Source organism: Oncorhynchus gorbuscha, unplaced genomic scaffold (assembly GCF_021184085.1).
Source record: "Oncorhynchus gorbuscha isolate QuinsamMale2020 ecotype Even-year unplaced genomic scaffold, OgorEven_v1.0 Un_scaffold_681, whole genome shotgun sequence".
In the NCBI taxonomy this organism is placed as follows: domain Eukaryota; kingdom Metazoa; phylum Chordata; class Actinopteri; order Salmoniformes; family Salmonidae; genus Oncorhynchus; species Oncorhynchus gorbuscha.
In genome coordinates, this window is record NW_025745762.1 from 337,996 (window position 1) to 356,454 (window position 18,459).

The window sequence follows — 18,459 nt, forward strand, 5'->3', positions numbered from 1 at the left end:
CTACACCTGTTGTTTACCAAGCACTTCACTGTTAGCTGTTGTTTACCAAGCATTTCACTGTTAGCTGTTGTTTACCAAGCAGTTCACTGTTAGTCTACACCTGTTGTTTACCAAGCATTTCACTGTTAGCTGTTGTTTACCAAGCATTTCACTGTTAGTCTACACCTGTTGTTTACCAAGCATTTCACTGTTAGCTGTTGTTTACCAAGCATTTCACTGTTAGTCTACACCTGTTGTTTACCAAGCACTTCACTGTCAGTCTACACCTGTTGTTTAACAAGCACTTCACTGTTAGTCTACACCTGTTGTTTACCAAGCACTTCACTGTTAGTCTACACCTGTTGTTTACCAAGCACTTCACTGTTAGTCTACACCTGTTGTTTACCAAGCACTTCACTGTTAGTCTACACCTGTTGTTTACCAAGCACTTCACTGTTAGTCTACACCTGTTGTTTACCAAGCACTTCACTGTTAGTCTACACCTGTTGTTTACCAAGCACTTCACTGTTAGTCTACACCTGTTGTTTACCAAGCACTTCACTGTTAGTCTACACCTGTTGTTTACCAAGCACTTCACTGTTAGCTGTTGTTTACCAAGCATTTCACTGTTAGTCTACACCTGTTGTTTACCAAGAATCTGACAAATACAATGTGATTTGCTGAGGCTTTATTAAAAGGTGAATGACCTGAATATCTATGCTGAGGTTAGTCACCATCAGACCAGAGCACGACTGGTGAGTATAGTCTGTCAAAGACTGAAACTAGTCAACAAGGCAGAGATAATGACTCAGAGTTGATACAACAATACTTAAAAACAACTTAAATAACAAAATATACACAGGAGAGGATTGTGCTACAAATCTCATTAAGACCATGGAATGGTTTCATTGAATCCCTCTTTAACTAGTCAACACCAGGGTTGTAGTTAGAGGACAGCTGTTTGTTAAGGCAAATAATATCAGCATCTTCTTTCAAACGGACAAACGAGCAGAAAACCACAAACCATTTCAGTTTCCTTTTCAAGTCGAGATATGCAAAACAAAAAGGCACAGCAGGTGTGTTTGTGTGTCGTCGTGGTTACTGGGAGACGGTAGAGTTGGAGTTTTTGGCGCGGGCCGCCATTTTCTGCCGCAGCTCTCTGATGTTCTGCATCAACTCCCTCTCTCTGCAGTCCAGCTCCCCTCGACCCCGGTCCAGAGAGACTGAGAAAACAACACACCACAGGACTCTTCAGGGACTTACTGTATGGATGTACACTCAGCAACATTAGTGGGAACACTGAATAATGTCTTGGTAGATGAGAATTCTGTTCATATTTTCTTCTGGACTACAGACCTGTAGAAACAGTGAATGTAGATTTGTTTCTATTGGTATTGACTGTACATGTGTTTATTCCAGGTGTAACTGTGTTTCTATTGGTATTGACTGTACATGTGTTTATTCCAGGTGTAACTGAGTTTCTATTGGTATTGACTGTACATGTGTTTATTCCAGGTGTAACTCTGTGTTTCTATTGGTATTGACTGTACATGTGTTTATTCCAGGTGTAACTGTGTTTCTATTGGTATTGACTGTACATGTGCTTATTCCAGGTGTAACTGTGTTTCTATTGGTATTGACTGTACATGTGTTTATTCCAGGTGTAACTCTGTTTTGTGTCGCACTGCTTTGCTTCATCTTGTCCAGGTCGCAGTTGTAAATAAGAACCTGTTCTCAACTGGTCTACCTGGTTAAATAAAGGTGACATAAATAGTGGGGCAGACAGTCATAAACACTCACAGCAAGTGGAGTCGTCTGAGGTGGACTGGTTGTTTAGACAGATGTTGTTGGGACTGTGACGTTGTTGAGACTGATGAGGACCAGGAGAAGCAACAGGATTGTGAAGCAGGCCACTAGTGGAGCACGGAGACCTGGCTCTCATCTCCCACTGTTTACCTGCCAAAACATACTGTATTAGTCACCAACACCCCATACACTGCCAGTCGTTGGAGGAACACTAACCTTCAACATCAACTGTTAGCTTAGAGGAACACTGAAACCTTCAACATCAACTATTAGCTTAGAGGAACACTGAAACCTTCAACATCAACTATTAGCTTAGAGGAACACTGAAACCTTCAACATCAACTATTAGTTTAGAGGAACACTAACCTTCAACTATTAGCTTAGAGGAACACTAACCTTCAACATCAACTATTAGCTTAGAGGAACACTGAAACCTTCAACATTAACTATTAGCTTAGAGGAACACTGAAACCTTCAACATCAACTATTAGCTTAGAGGAACACTGAAACCTTCAACATCAACTATTAGCTTAGAGGAACACTGAAACCTTCAACATCAACTATTAGCTTAGAGGAACACTGAAACCTTCAACATCAACTATTAGCTTAGAGGAACACTGAAACCTTAGGTGACAGGACTAATAATGTAGTAGTGTAATGTAGTAGTGTGGGTGGTGGGGTAGAATGCTCAGCATACTGCAGATAAATATATAATGTATAGAGGACCTGACTGCCTTTTCTCTCCACAACATATTTCTATGGGACTGGGCTCACTGAGTGAGTGGTCCTGGCTCCTGCGGAGGTTGTCTCTGTGCTGCTCGTTCTCCTCTTCCTCCTGGCTGAGGAAGACTCTCCTGTTGGCCTCGGCTGTGGCTGCAGCCTGCCTCTGCTCCTCTAGCTGGGCCTTCTGAGACACCACCTCCTCCCACTGAAACGCACAATGGCTGAACACACTGCACACCCCCTCCTACCACTGAACACACACCCTCCTCCCACCATAAATCAATTCTCCAGTTGATCAACAGGTACAGTAACTAACAGGACCCTCCATGACCTACTGTATATACTCTCTACATCACCTACCCTCTGTCCCTCATGACCTACTGCATATACCCTCTACATCATCTCTCCTCCTACCCTCTGTCCCTCTACGTCCTCATGACCTACTGTATATACCCTCTTCTACATCATCATCTCTCCTCCTACCCTCTGTCCCTCTACGTCCTCATGACCTACTGTAAATACCCTCTACATCATCATCTCTCCTCCTACCCTCTGTCCCTCTACGTCCTCATGACCTACTGTATATACCCTCTTCTACATCATCATCTCTCCTCCTACCCTCTGTCCCTCTACGTCCTCATGACCTACTGTAAATACCCTCTACATCATCATCTCTCCTCCTACCCTCTGTCCCTCTACATCCTCATGACCTACTGTATATACCCTCTTCTACATCATCATCTCTCCTCCTACCCTCTGTCCCTCTATGTCCTCATGACCTACTGGAAATACCCTCTACATCATCATCTCTCCTCCTACCCTCTGTCCCTCTACGTCCTCATGACCTACTGTATATACCCTCTACATCATCATCTCTCCTCCTACCCTCTGTCCCTCTACGTCCTCATGACCTACTGTAAATACCCTCTACATCATCATCTCTCCTCCTACCCTCTGTCCCTCTACATCCTCATGACCTACTGTATATACCCTCTTCTACATCATCATCTCTCCTCTGTCCCTCTACGTCCTCATGACCTACTGGAAATACCCTCTACATCATCATCTCTCCTCCTACCCTCTGTCCCTCTACGTCCTCATGACCTACTTTATATACCCTCTCTACATCATCTCTCCTACCCTCTGTCCCTCTACGTCCTCCATGATGTTAACTAGCTGCTGCTCCTTGGTGAGGGTCTCTCTGTGTAGTCCAGCCAGATGGTTGTAGTGTCTGTCCCGGGCTGCATCCTCCTGGTCTAGATAACCCCTCATCATCCCTCAGCCTAGAACCACTGGGGAGGTATCCAGTCTCCCAGTCATTGTTCAATAAACATTTCAGTCTAGAACCTGAGACAGGGAGGGGGTCAGTCTCTCCAGTCATTGTTTAATAACCCCCTATATTTCAGTCTAGAACCTGAGATGGGGAGGAGGTCAGTCTCTCTCTCCAGTCATTGTTTAATAACCCCCTATATTTCAGTCTAGAACCTGAGATGGGGAGGTCAGTCTCTCTCTCCAGTCATTGTTTAATAACCCCCTATATTTCAGTCTAGAACCTGAGATGGGGAGGTCAGTCTCTCTCTCCAGTCATTGTTTAATAACCCCCTATATTTCAGTCTAGAACCTGAGATGGGGAGGTCAGTCTCTCTCTCCAGTCATTGTTTAATAACCCCCTATATTTCAGTCTAGAACCTGAGATGGGGAGGTCAGTCTCTCTCTCCAGTCATTGTTTAATAACCCCCTATATTTCAGTCTAGAACCTGAGATGGGGAGGTCAGTCTCTCTCTCCAGTCATTGTTTAATAACCCCCTATATTTCAGTCTAGAACCTGAGATGGGGAGGTCAGTCTCTCTCTCCAGTCATTGTTTAATAACCCCCTATATTTCAGTCTAGAACCTGAGATGGGGAGGTCAGTCTCTCTCTCCAGTCATTGTTTAATAACCCCCTATATTTCAGTCTAGAACCTGAGACTGGGAGGTCAGTCTCTCTCTCCAGTCATTGTTTAATAACCCCTATATTTCAGTCTAGAACCTGAGAGGGGGAGGTCAGTCTCTCTCTCCAGTCATTGTTTAATAACCCCCTATATTTCAGTCTAGAACCTGAGATGGGGAGGTCAGTCTCTCTCTCCAGTCATTGTTTAATAACCCCCTATATTTCAGTCTAGAACCTGAGATGGGGAGGTCAGTCTCTCTCTCCAGTCATTGTTTAATAACCCCCTATATTTCAGTCTAGAACCTGAGACTGGGAGGAGGTCAGTCTCTCTCTCCAGTCATTGTTTAATAACCCCCTATATTTCAGTCTAGAACCTGAGATGGGGAGGTCAGTCTCTCTCTCCAGTCATTGTTTAATAACCCCCTATATTTCAGTCTAGAACCTGAGATGGGGGAGGTCAGTCTCTCTCTCCAGTCATTGTTTAATAACCCCCTATATTTCAGTCTAGAACCTGAGACTGGGGGAGGTCAGTCTCTCTCTCCAGTCATTGTTTAATAACCCCCTATATTTCAGTCTAGAACCTGAGACAGGGAGGAGGTCAGTCTCTCTCTCCAGTCATTGTTTAATAACCCCCTATATTTCAGTCTAGAACCTGAGATGGGGAGGTCAGTCTCTCTCTCCAGTCATTGTTTAATAACCCCCTATATTTCAGTCTAGAACCTGAGATGGGGAGGTCAGTCTCTCTCTCCAGTCATTGTTTAATAACCCCCTATATTTCAGTCTAGAACCTGAGATGGGGAGGTCAGTCTCTCTCTCCAGTCATTGTTTAATAACCCCCTATATTTCAGTCTAGAACCTGAGATGGGGAGGTCAGTCTCTCTCTCCAGTCATTGTTTAATAACCCCCTATATTTCAGTCTAGAACCTGAGACAGGGAGGAGGTCAGTCTCTCTCTCCAGTCATTGTTTAATAACCCCCTATATTTCAGTCTAGAACCTGAGACAGGGAGGAGGTCAGTCTCTCTCTCCAGTCATTGTTTAATAACCCCCTATATTTCAGTCTAGAACCTGAGATGGGAGGAGGTCAGTCTCTCTCTCCAGTCATTGTTTAATAACCCCCTATATTTCAGTCTCTGGAAGTATACAGTAGATGAATGCTCACCTTCTTGGTTCCCAGGCTGACGTCAGTGTCGTTGTTAAGGAGGTGTTGGAAGGTGGTCTCCTCGACCTCTGACCTGTGTCTCCTGGTATCCACCTCTGCTCTGACCTCCTGAGTCACACGCACCTGCTCCTTGGCCAGTTGCTACATCACAAGGATTACACGGTGACATCACGGTCTGGTGAATGAAGACCAAGCCATATTGTAGCTGGACAGAGTTAAAATGGCCAATGTTAAATGACGTGTGGTGTCTTAACTTTATGCTGCACGGAATAGAATGTGAATGACGAGATGGTGTTTGTCTCAGGGGCAGGTCTCTGCACATTGTTGTTGTGATGAGGACAGTCACTGACCTGTTCAAACAGCCGTCTCTGTGCTTCCAGCTCCATCTGTCTGACTTGTATATCCTGTACTGCTGCTGCCGTCTCCTGGTCTCTGGTGTTCATCTGAGTAGAGGACATATAGACACCTCATTATATACAGTAGAGGATATATAGACACCCCATTATATACAGTAGAGGATATATAGACACCCCATTATCTACAGTAGAGGATATATAGACACCCCATTATCTACAGTAGAGGACATATAGACACCCCATTATCTACAGTAGAGGACATATAGACACCCCATTATATACAGTAGAGGATATATAGACACCCCATTATCTACAGTAGAGGACATATAGACACCCCATTATATACAGTAGAGGATATATAGACACCCCATTATCTACAGTAGAGGACATATAGACACCCCATTATATACAGTAGAGGACATATAGACACCCCATTATATACAGTAGAGGACATATAGACACCCCATTATATACAGTAGAGGATATATAGACACCCCATTATATACAGTAGAGGATATATAGACACCCCATTATCTACAGTAGAGGACATATAGACACCCCATTATATACAGTAGAGGACATATAGACACCCCATTATATACAGTAGAGGACATATAGACACCCCATTATATACAGTAGAGGACATATAGACACCCCATTATATACAGTAGAGGATATATAGACACCCCATTATCTACAGTAGAGGACATAGACACCCCATTATATACAGTAGAGGACATATAGACACCCCATTATATACAGTAGAGGATATATAGACACCCCATTATCTACAGTAGAGGACATATAGACACCCCATTATCTACAGTAGAGGACATATAGACACCCCATTATCTACAGTAGAGGACATATAGACACCCCATTATCTACAGTAGAGGACATATAGACACCCCATTATCTACAGTAGAGGACATATAGACACCCCATTATATACAGTAGAGGATATATAGACACCCCATCACATTACACACAAAATAAAAGGATGGTTGAAAGAATGAATCTCTTCTTTCAATATTAAATACAGGGAGGTGACTGAAGTGAAAACAGACCTTCCTGTGTATCTGCTCGTCCAGTCTGTGTAGTTCAGTCAGTCTCTGGTCCTGCTGCTGTTGCAGGAAGCGTCTCCTGGCAGCATCCATAAGCTGGAGCTCCTTCACCTTCAACTCACGCTTCATGGCTGTTAACCTGGAGACACATTACAGACTGTCAGACTAACCTGGGGACACATTAGACTGTCAGAGAGACTAACCTGGAGACACATTAGACTGTCAGAGAGACTAACCTGGAGACACATTACAGACTGTCAGAGAGAATAACCTGGGGACACATTACAGACTGTCAGAATAACCTGGGGACACATTACAGACTCTCAGAGAGGACAGGGAATAGACACATTATCAGACTGTCAGATAGACTAACCTACCTGGGGACACATTACAGACTGTCAGAGAGACTAACCTGGAGATGCATTACAGACTGTCAGAGAGACTAACCTGGAGACGCATTACAGACTGTCAGAGAGACTAACCTGGAGATGCATTACAGACTGTCAGAGAGACTAACCTGGAGACACATTACAGACTGTCAGAGAGACTAACACTGATTACAGACTGTCAGGGGATCACATTACAGACTGATCAGAGAGACTAACCTTCTTTCAACATTTACAGGGATTACAGACTGTCAGAGAGACTAACCTGGGGACACATTACAGACTGTCAGAGAGACTAACCTGGAGAACTGGAGCTCCTTCACCTTCAACAGACTGTCATGAGCTGACTAACCTGGAGACACATTACAGACTGTCAGAGAGACTAACCTGGAGACGCATTACAGATTGTCAGAGAGACTAACCTGGAGACACATTACAGACTGTCAGAGAGACTAACCTGGAGACAGACTGTCAGAGAGACTAACCTGGGGACACATTACAGACTGTCAGAGAGACTAACCTGGAGACACATTACAGACTGTCAGAGAGACTAACCTGGAGACACATTACAGACTGTCAGAGAGACTAACCTGGAGACACATTACAGACTGTCAGAGAGACTAACCTGGAGACACATTACAGACTGTCAGAGAGACTAACCTGGAGACACATTACAGACTGTCAGGGAGACTAACCTGGGGACACATTACAGACTGTCAGAGAGACTAACCTGGGGAAGCATTACAGACTGCCAGACTAACCTGGGGACACATTACAGACTGTCACAAAGACTAACCTGGGGACACATTACAGACTGTCAGAGAGACTAACCTGGGGAAGCATTACAGACTGTCAGAGAGACTAACCTGGGGAAGCATTACAGACTGTCAGAGACTAACCTGGGGACACAGACTGTCAGGGAGACTAACCTGGGGACACATTACAGACTGTCAGAGAGACTAACCTGGGGACACATTACAGACTGTCAGAGAGACTAACCTGGAGATACATTTACAGACTGTCAGAGAGACTAACCTGGGGACACATTACAGACTGTCAGGGAGACTAACCTGGGGACACATTACAGACTGTCAGAGAGACTAACCTGGGGACACATTACAGACTGTCAGACTAACCTGGGGACACATTACAGACTGTCAGACTAACCTGGGGACACATTACAGACTGTCAGACTAACCTGGGGATACATTACAGACTGTCAGAGAGACTAACCTGGGGATACATTAGACTGTCAGACTAACCTGGGGACACAGACTGTCAGACTAACCTGGAGACACATTACAGACTGTCAGATGAAAACAGGGAACTCAAGTCTATTTCAGCTTAATTAGTGACATCACATTTGATGGGCCTGTACCAAGTCATTTATGAGGATCAATAACTATGACATGGGAGTGTCACATTACCTCAGAATGTACTCCTCCTACATGATGCAGACACAGTTCTGGCTGAGGGGGGGGCTAGTCAAATTGTACAACTGAATGTATTCAACTGAAATGTGTATTCCGCATTTAACCTAACCTCTCAATCAGAAAGGTGCAGGGGGCTGCCTTAAATTAACATCCACGTCTTCGGCACCCTGGGAACAGTGGGTTAACTGCCTTGCTCATGGGATTCGATCCAGCAACCTTTCGGTTACTGGCCCTACACTCTAACCACTAGGCTACCTGCCGTCCCTACACTCTAACCACTAGGCTACCTGAATGATTGATGTAGTAATAAATTGGCAGACATAGATGACTGTCTGTCTGTTCTCTGACCTGTTTCTCTGTTCAGCCAGCTTGCTCTCCTCCTGCTGTAGGATGTCCCTGCGTTTCTCCTCAGCCTGCTGCAGTATCTCCTGCTGGGTGTACCAGGCCTCGTCCTCAGCCTGCCTCTGAACAGCCTTCGCACGCAGCTCCTGCACCGCCTGCCTGGAGAGACACGCACACATATCTGACACTGTTCTTTGACACAAATACTGAAGAAGGCTTTGACCGAAACGTCCGTGTCACGCTTTTCCCCCTTGCTACTGCAAGAAAAACAGAGAGGTCCTTCTGTAGCTCAGTTGGTAGAGCATGGCGCTTGTAACGCCAGGGTAGTGGGTTCAATCCCCGGGACCACCCATACGTAGAATGTATGCACACATGACTATAAGTCGCTTTGGATAAAAGCTAAATGGCATCTATTATTATTTATATTATAGATAAGATATTAAGAGTTTGACTTTGTGTGAACCTTATCGTCTTTGCCAGTGTTCTAGAATGCCACAGAAAGGATAAGATGCCAATGGTATAATCTGACCTCTCTCTGAGGTAGTCCACTTCCTGTTGGCGTATCCTCTCTCTCTCCTGAGACTGGTACTCCACTATGTAGGTGGGGTACTTGTTGAAGACAGGGTACTGTCCCCTGGTCAGAGGCTGAAAGTCATTCAGCATGTTCCTGGGGTGGATGTCTGCTGGGGTGCTCTCCATCAGCCTGTAGGTCTCCTTTATCACGGAGCTGACATCCAGGTTGTTACGGTGGTGGAAGAAATACTGGGAGGGAAAGAGAGAGCAGGGAGAGAATCATGGGTGCATTTTCCCTTCATAAAGAAGAAGGTACATATACTGTAGCTGCAAGCAGCAATGAGCGGGGTTCATAGGATGGCAGAAAGGACACCTGGGTAATAGTTACGATCAAGTCAGTCCTGTAGTTTGTTTGTGCCAAATTTGGAGAAAATAAAAGTTACCAATCTATGCTTGCGATATTTTTTTATTTATAAAAATGCAGCTTTGCTGTGAACAACTAATACATTAGATTAGAGTAACCATGTTAAAATGATGCAAATAATGCTCTGTTCTTCAATATTCATCCTTAATATACAATTCGGAGACTATCGCAGTAGTCATGACAACATATATAGTGGCATATAGTCATAACATGAAGTCATATAAAGGGCCTAACCAATGAAAGTGTCCCTTCCCATGGTTTACATAATCTTACCGTAAACCTTCCCGTGGTTTATATACAACATCTTACCGTAAACCTTCCCATGGTTTATATACAACATCTTACTGTAAACCTTCCCATGGTTTATATACAACATCTTACCGTAAACCTTCCCATGGTTTATATAAAACCTCTTACCGTAAACCTTCCCATGGTTTACATAAAACCTCTTACCGTAAACCTTCCCATGGTTTACATAAAACCTCTTACCTCAAACCTTCCCATGGTTTACATAAAACCTCTTACCGTAAACATTCCCATGGTAAATATAAAACCTCTTACCTCAAACCTTCTCATGGTTTACATAAAACCTCTTACCTCAAAGTCCTCTTTGTGGCTGCAGAGCAGTAGTGGGGCACGGCAGCAGGTGACATATGAGACCACAGATACCAATAAGAAGGCAGGATGGTTAGAGAAGACGTTGTCAAACAGTTTGAGCCACTCATCTCTGGTCAGCACCTCAGAGAACAGAGTCTCTAACAGGGGCCACACATACAGCTGGAGGAGAGAGAGGGGAGATAGAGGTTATTGAAGAGTTTCAGCCACTTTTCTCTGGTCAGCACTTCAGAGAACAGAGTCTAACAGCGAGTGGAAATGTATCACTGAACGCTTGTTTGTGGGAGCAGATAAAATAACAACCATACAATACTAGTGTCATTATAATACAGTTGTAAGGAGAGTTTAAAAAGAGATCTCCTGGTCGTCTCACCTGAGAGGTGACTCCACAGTCGATGAGGTGCTGCAGCAGTTCCTTGTCATGGTGAGCCAGAACATTCTCTGCCATGCTCAGTACGTTGAGAGGGGGGTTGGGGAAGTATTCAAACCAGTGCTGGCACCAGTTCACTGCAAAGGACAAACAAAACTGTCAATACCCTATTTTACAACCAAAGTTACATAAACAAGGTACACGAAAAAGCAAACTGAAAAAGTGACAAATATACTGTGTATACTGTGTGTACTGTGTATACTGTGTGTACAGTGTGTACTGTGTATACTGTGTGCATTGTATATACTGTGTGTACAGTGTATACTGTGTGTATTGTGTATACTGTGTGTACAGTGTGTATACTGTGTGTACAGTGTGTATTGTGTAGACTGTGTGTACTGTGTGTATTGTGTGTACAGTGTGTATTGTGTATACTGTGTGTACAGTGTGTACTGTGTGTACAGTGTGTACAGTGTGTACTGTGTGTACAATGTGTATTGTGTATAGTGTGTACAGTACCTATAGTGGTGGCGACCACTTCAAAACAGAGCAGTGGGTTATTCTGGAAGAGCTTGACGAAGGGAAACGCCATCAGAGGGAGGTAGTCTGTCTCTCCAAAGATGGCCGCCCAGTGGGCTAGTGCAGACAACACTCTGTAGGCAGACAAGAGATGGAAATGACAGCACTGTCAGATATACTCATCACGATTCATGGAAATGACAGCAGTCAGATATACCCATCATGATTCATGGAAATGACAGCAGTCAGATATACCCATCATGATTCATGGAAATGACAGCAGTCAGATATACCCATCATGATTCATGGAAATGACAGCAGTCAGATATACCCATCATGATTCATGGAAATGACAGCAGTCAGATATACCCATCATGATTCATGGAAATGACAGCAGTCAGATATACCCATCATGATTCATGGAAATGACAGCACTGTCAGATACACCCATCACAATAATGAATCATCAAGGACGTTTTGATAAAAATGGAAGAACCATTAGCTCCTACTATGAATAATTCCATAGGATCTGAAGGTGCCCAGGCCAACATGACAGCAGGCCCATAGTGCCAGCCAGGTAAGTATACCGTTGAAGTCCCCGCTGCAGTTTGTGGCTCTTGATGGGGTATCGCTCCTGGATGCTGAGGTAGGCAGAGTGCAGGCCTTTATCGGTCAGACTGCTGAAAGCTGCGTGGTTCTCTGGTAGACGCAGGAGGGACCTCCACACAAACATCCTGACAAATAAACGCATGATCATCATAATGGAACCCGTTTACTGTAGTGCCTAAAGGAGCACCGTTTACTGTAGTGTCTACAGGAGCACCGTTTACTGTAGTGTCTACAGGAGCACCGTTTACTGTAGTGTCTACAGGAGCACCGTTTACTGTAGTGTCTACAGGAGCACCGTTTACTGTAGTGTCTACAGGAGCACCGTTTACTGTAGTGTCTAAAGGAGCACCGTTTACTGTAGTGTATAAGGAGCACCGTTTACTGTAGTGTCTAAAGGAGCACCGTTTACTGTAGTGTCTACTGCACTGGAGTGTCTAAAGGAGCACCGTTTACTGTAGTGTCTAAAGGAGCACCGTTTACTGTAGTGTCTAAAGGAGCACCGTTTACTGTAGTGTCTAAAGGAGCACCGTTTACTGTAGTGTCTAAAGGAGCACCGTTTACTGTAGTGTCTAAAGGAGCACCGTTTACTGTAGTGTATAAGGAGCACCGTTTACTGTAGTGTCTAAAGGAGCACCGTTTACTGTAGTGTATAAGGAGCACCGTTTACTGTAGTGTCTAAAGGAGCACCGTTTACTGTAGTGCCTAAAGGAGCACCGTTTACTGTAGTGCCTAAAGGAGCACCGTTTACTGTAGTGTCTAAAGGAGCACCGTTTACTGTAGTGTCTAAAGGAGCACCGTTTACTGTAGTGTCTAAAGGAGCACCGTTTACTGTAGTGTAAAGGAGCACCGTTTACTGTACCGTTTACTGTAGTGTCTAAAGGAGCACCGTTTACTGTAGAGTTAAAGGAGCACCGTTTACTGTAGTGTCTAAAGGAGCACTGTTTACCATAGTGTCTAAAGGAGCACCGTTTACTGTAGTGTATAAGGAGCACATTTGTATGTTGCTGCCCCTCGTTAAAACTGTGACACCTTGGCCCCTGATTCCTGATTTGTAGTTAGTTACCTGTATTTAGCTGGATATTCTCCAAATGCCTTCAGTAACGTCACAAGTCTCTTCTTGTTTAGACCGTCAGGCAGTTCATTCTGAAAAAGAAAAGCCACAAATCAGTTGAATGCCTCACTTGATTCAAAACAACATCATTCAAAATGTGGGATGAGGAAAACCAATGGTAAAATCATCAGACAGCTTGGCTCCAGACCAGAGAAGTAAATAAGGTCATGCTATTATACGGTCACTATGAGATTATACCACAAGTACCTATGCTTCTGTCTGCCATGTGTTTTTGCATGCTCTACAGGTGTAGGCTCTTAATTCGAAGCAGTTTGCTGCAGAGGGAAAATAATCTTGGAGCAACAGGAAATGTGAATTATAATATTGATTATAATTAAAGGATTCTTTTTTGTAGGGGTCAAAATCGCAAATATTCAAGGGGAAATTACAAACTTCAGAAGCCTTTTAAAACCTTGAATACAAGTTTTAATTTCCTGTTGTGCAACAAAAGAGTGATCCAATGAATATCCTACATCTGTACCTCTTTATCCTCTGTCATGGGGACAGCTGGAGGCCTCAGGACTTTGGTCTTGACCCGTCGACCAGGGTTTTTGGCCGGCCGCTGGACCCCTTCTGACTTCACCTTCATTGTCAGAGCAGAACACTCTCCACCAGACACCACTTTGACCAGGGACGGAGGAGGCTAGGAGAGGATGACGAGTGGCTCAGGGGAAGGCAGAAACATGACGGATGTGTGCTAATCTAAAAACTACACAGATGAAACAAAGCTGCCTGGGTCATTCAGTCAAATTCAAGGACACGTGTCAGATCACTGATGATTGCTACCTTGTTGTAGTCCTGGGTCAGACACTGAACACTGTAGATGTTTAGGCTGCCGTCGTCCATTATCGTGACAATATGGCGTCCGTTGGGACTGACGGTGGCTGAGGTGATGGCGTCATCATGGGATCCGATGTTGAAGAGCAGCTTGCAGGTCTGGATGTTGATGAAACGCATCACACCATCCTGACTCAGCACCCCAAGAGTCTGAAGAACAAAAAATACATGTTTTCTCATTTTCCACCGAGACAAATAAAGCATGTTCTCCAAAATACCTCAGTATCAGATAGCATTGGCTGCTTTTTTTTGGCAAGGGTTCACTTGAAAAAGAGATGTAAAACTCAACGTGACTTCCTTGGTTAAAGGATGAATAAATAGAATGAATTAATACATACCTGGCTGGCCCCACCATCGAAGCTGTCTGGTAGGAACTCCAGCTGTCTGACAGTGCGGACCTTGGGAGGCATCTGGACCACTCTAAGCAGCTGCCTGGTGTCCAGACACCACAGATGGAGAAGGTTGGATCTGCCCCCTGCAGCCAGAATCTTCCCATCACTGTCAAGAGAACACAGATGGTTTTAGGAGGACGTCACTGGTACTGAACATCTGCTTTGTTGTTCAGGGCTTATCTGTAATAGTCATAGCCCCAAAGACAGACACACTTTTGTATATTAGACTTCCATTCAACCGTTCAAAAACACACACACACACACACACACACACACACACACACACACACACACACACACACACACACACACACACACACACACACACACACACACACACACACACACACACACACACACACACACACACACACACACACACACACACACACACACCGTGTGACAGCAAATGCCTTGTAGTGTATCCTGGGTCCCTCATCAGGAACAGGCAGCTGGTATTTGCAGAACAACGTGTCACTCTCCCAGGCAAAGATGGAGTCATCGTTGAAACAGCTGAGGATGGTGTTCCCCAGAGGAAGAAAGAACACCTAGAAAAAAATAACACCCCCATTTAAAATGAATTTTACAAATTCCGATAAATTGTTTAGAGTTCTACAAAATGTCAAATATAAAAAAGGCACCGTGTGAATTTTCCCATTATGTATTCATTGTACTGTCAAATCTGAAAAATGAAATGATTCAGTTGTGTAAATGTGAATGATCTAACCCTCTGTATGCCGACAGACTGGCGGACATTGAGTTTCCTCTTCCTCTGGAAGGTGTCCAGGTCCCAGAGCTGAGCCGTGTCAGCTGATGTACTGATGGCGTAGCGGCCAGAGCCATGGACCGACACGGAGGATACCGCCCCCTCGTGACCCCGCATCCAGCTCACCAGCTGCTTCGTATCTGACGGAATCAAACAATGAAATCAATCACTTTTTGGTTCCAATTAGCAAACACCCAGCAAAAACTCCATTATCTGATGGAATCATTGGTCTTTCAACGTACTGGAAGTTTGGGTATACAGGCCAATACACCACAGAAGATGACTTGACCCTCCTCAATCAGTTCCTAACCTTTTGGAAAACAATTAAGCAGCAATGTAAGGAGTCAAACCTTTGTCAAAGCACTTGATGGAGTAGTCTGCAAGAGCAACCAAGAATTCCGTTGTTCTGCGCAAGTTGAAGGCCAAGGCAGTGCATGCTTGACCGGTTTTCTGGACAAGTCTAAACCTGGAAAGAGACAGAACAGGTATGAGCACAGCCTGCACCAGTAAGAGTATTGCAATGCAATATTGTGGTGTTGACAGTGTGACATACTGCACCTGTTTCTGGTGATGTCTAAGACATAAATATTCCCATGGTGATCTCCAGCCAGGAAAGAGTCCCCTGTAGTGTCGAAGGTGACATGAAGGAAGCGGACTGTTTTGGACTGGTAGGCAGCTGCACTGCGAATCACTGTGACCATGACACTGTTAAAGCAAAAACTGTTATTATGGTCTACATACAAGATGCACGTCTAGCTGTCAGACAAGAATGCAAATCACAGCTTCTCTTCAAGATATGCAGAAACAGACAATAACATTCCCCTCTCGTTTCCGATCAACAACACTCAACAGCCAGGCTTCACTATCACAAGGTGATGGAGACTCAACAAGTGAGTTATGAGCTAACGTTATCCTTTGAAACGACCTACCCAGTATTACTTGGTGTTGGTTTTCGATGCCATACTTTTCCCTCCTCCTTGTTTCCAATGTCGGTCGTTTGCATTTTTTTAATGAGCAGAATTGGGGATATAATACGTTTGGATCTAGGTAGCTAGCGAGTTAGCAGTGGTAACTAATTCACTGTTGATTAGCTAGCCTGAATACCAGCCTATCGTCTGGCGGTCTGTACAGCGCGAAATTTGAAATAACACGTTATTGCTGGTCGGTCTCCAATCGCAAGATGAGCATTCACACGCATATGATCGAGCAATCAATATCGCGCAAAAGTATTTATTGAGAACAAAACTCAAGTGAAAGCCATAATTATAAATCTGTCTTCAGTTAGAAAGTTGTCAGCGGTTATCTTGTCGCTTCTTGAATGACGTCACGAATGGGATGTAAACAGTAGCAGGAATTGTGGTTACTGGAGTTCTCTATGATCAAATAGGTTAAATTGGAGGTTTGAAACCCTCTGTGTCGATGAACCACTGTTAAAAACTAATAAATGTGATTGTTCTATAGTCATTACTGCTAATTATAAGGGGGTGCATAACATAGCCATAGGCCATGAAGGTGGACAAGGACCAATGCCGTGCCAAGTTTTGGTTTAGAAAAAAAGGTGAATGCACCAATTTGTAAGTCGCTCTGGATAAGAGCGTCTGCTAAATGACTTAAATGTAAATGTAAATGTAAAAATTATGATAGGTGGACACTTTCTCAAGGTTATCACAATACAATACAATATCAAATGTATCTAGCTAGCTACAGTATTTGACACCTATCTAATTTTCCTGCACTCTTAGCAACGCGGTTCTAATTTTATACACTAGCATTGCTTTCAATTGTATTGAGACAAAATATCTTAAAGGATCATATTATTAAACAGACTTTCCAAACGTGGGTCTGTTGTAGACCCACTTCCTCTCTGCTGACCTCATGTCAAAATAAAGGTCCTGCACGTGCACCATATGTGGAGAAAAAATGAATAACTTGTGGGGGACTTTTATTTTGACATTAAGTAAGCAGAGAGGAAGTGGGTCTACAACATACCCGCGTTTGGTAAGTGTGTTTAATAATACGATCCTTTAGATATTTTGTCTCAAATTCCCAAGCCATAATGATCAACCGTCCTGCCCAACGCACAGTAGGTTCAAATGCAATTGTATTTAACTTCTGGCTTCCCACGGAAAGTTTTTGTGCAACCCAATACAATTGAAAGCAATGCTACTATATGTAAATACTACACCCGCGTTGATAAAAGAACCTACCTTAACCCCTACTTTAACTACACGAACAAAAATATCAATGCAACATGTAAAGTGTTGGGCCCAAGTTTCATGAGCTGAAATAAATGATCCACAAAATGTTCCATATGCATAAAAAAACGTATTTCTCTCAAATGTTGTGCATAAATTATTTTACATCCCTGTTAGTGAGCATTTATTCTTTGCCAAGATAATCCATCCACTTGACAGCTGTGGTGGAGACAATAAAAGGCCCATCTAAAATGTGCAGTTTTGTCACACAACACAATACCACAATTGGCATGCTGACTGCAGGAATGTCCATCAGAGCTGTTGCCCGAGAATTTAATGTTAATTTCTCTACCATAAGCCGCCTCCAACGTTTTAGAGAATTTGGCAGTACGTCCAACCGGCCACACAACCGCAGACCACGTGTAAACACGTCAGCCCAAGACCTCCAAATCCGTCTTCACCTACGGGATCGTCTGAGACCAGCCACTCGGACAGCTGATGAAACTGTGGGTTTGCACAACCAAACTGTCAGAAATCGTCTCAGGGAAGCTCATCTGTGTGATCATCGTCCTCACCAGGGTCTTGTCCAGTGGAGGCTGCTGGGGGGAGAATGGCGCCTAATAATGTCTGGAACGGAGCAAATAGAATGGGAACCATGTGTTTGATGTATTTGATACCATTCCACCTATTCCGCTCCAGCCATTACCACGAGCCCGTTCGCCACAATTAAGGTGCCACCAACTTCCTGTGGTCTTGACCTGACTGCAGTCAGTAGGCAAATGCTTACCTTCGATGGATGAATCCCGGTTAACTGTACCGGACAGATGGATTTAATTTTTTTTTTTTTTTTAAACATTTATTTAACTAGGCAAGTCAGTTAAGAACAAATTATTATTTTCAATGACGGCCTAGGAACAGTGGGTTAACTGC

At 43.9% G+C, this 18,459-nt stretch overlaps 1 protein-coding gene across 1 annotated transcript; it reads right to left on the reverse strand.

Annotated features, from left to right (window-relative positions):
• Positions 1-654: 654 nt before the first annotated feature.
• On the reverse strand, positions 655-17,187 carry tbc1d31 (TBC1 domain family, member 31). The gene is made up of 21 exons (XM_046335216.1): positions 16,264-17,187; positions 15,893-16,039; positions 15,685-15,800; positions 15,296-15,474; positions 14,965-15,116; positions 14,515-14,674; positions 14,126-14,326; positions 13,821-13,982; positions 13,292-13,371; positions 12,207-12,353; positions 11,620-11,753; positions 11,104-11,237; positions 10,713-10,892; positions 9,708-9,940; positions 9,185-9,337; positions 7,021-7,156; positions 5,948-6,040; positions 5,598-5,738; positions 2,560-2,713; positions 1,780-1,935; positions 655-1,202 (listed from the first exon to the last, which is right to left on the reverse strand). Exons 1-21 carry the CDS (start codon positions 16,335-16,337, stop codon positions 1,078-1,080), a joined length of 3,057 nt encoding a protein of 1,018 aa, XP_046191172.1. The 5' UTR covers positions 16,338-17,187; the 3' UTR covers positions 655-1,077.
• Positions 17,188-18,459: the final 1,272 nt, after the last annotated feature.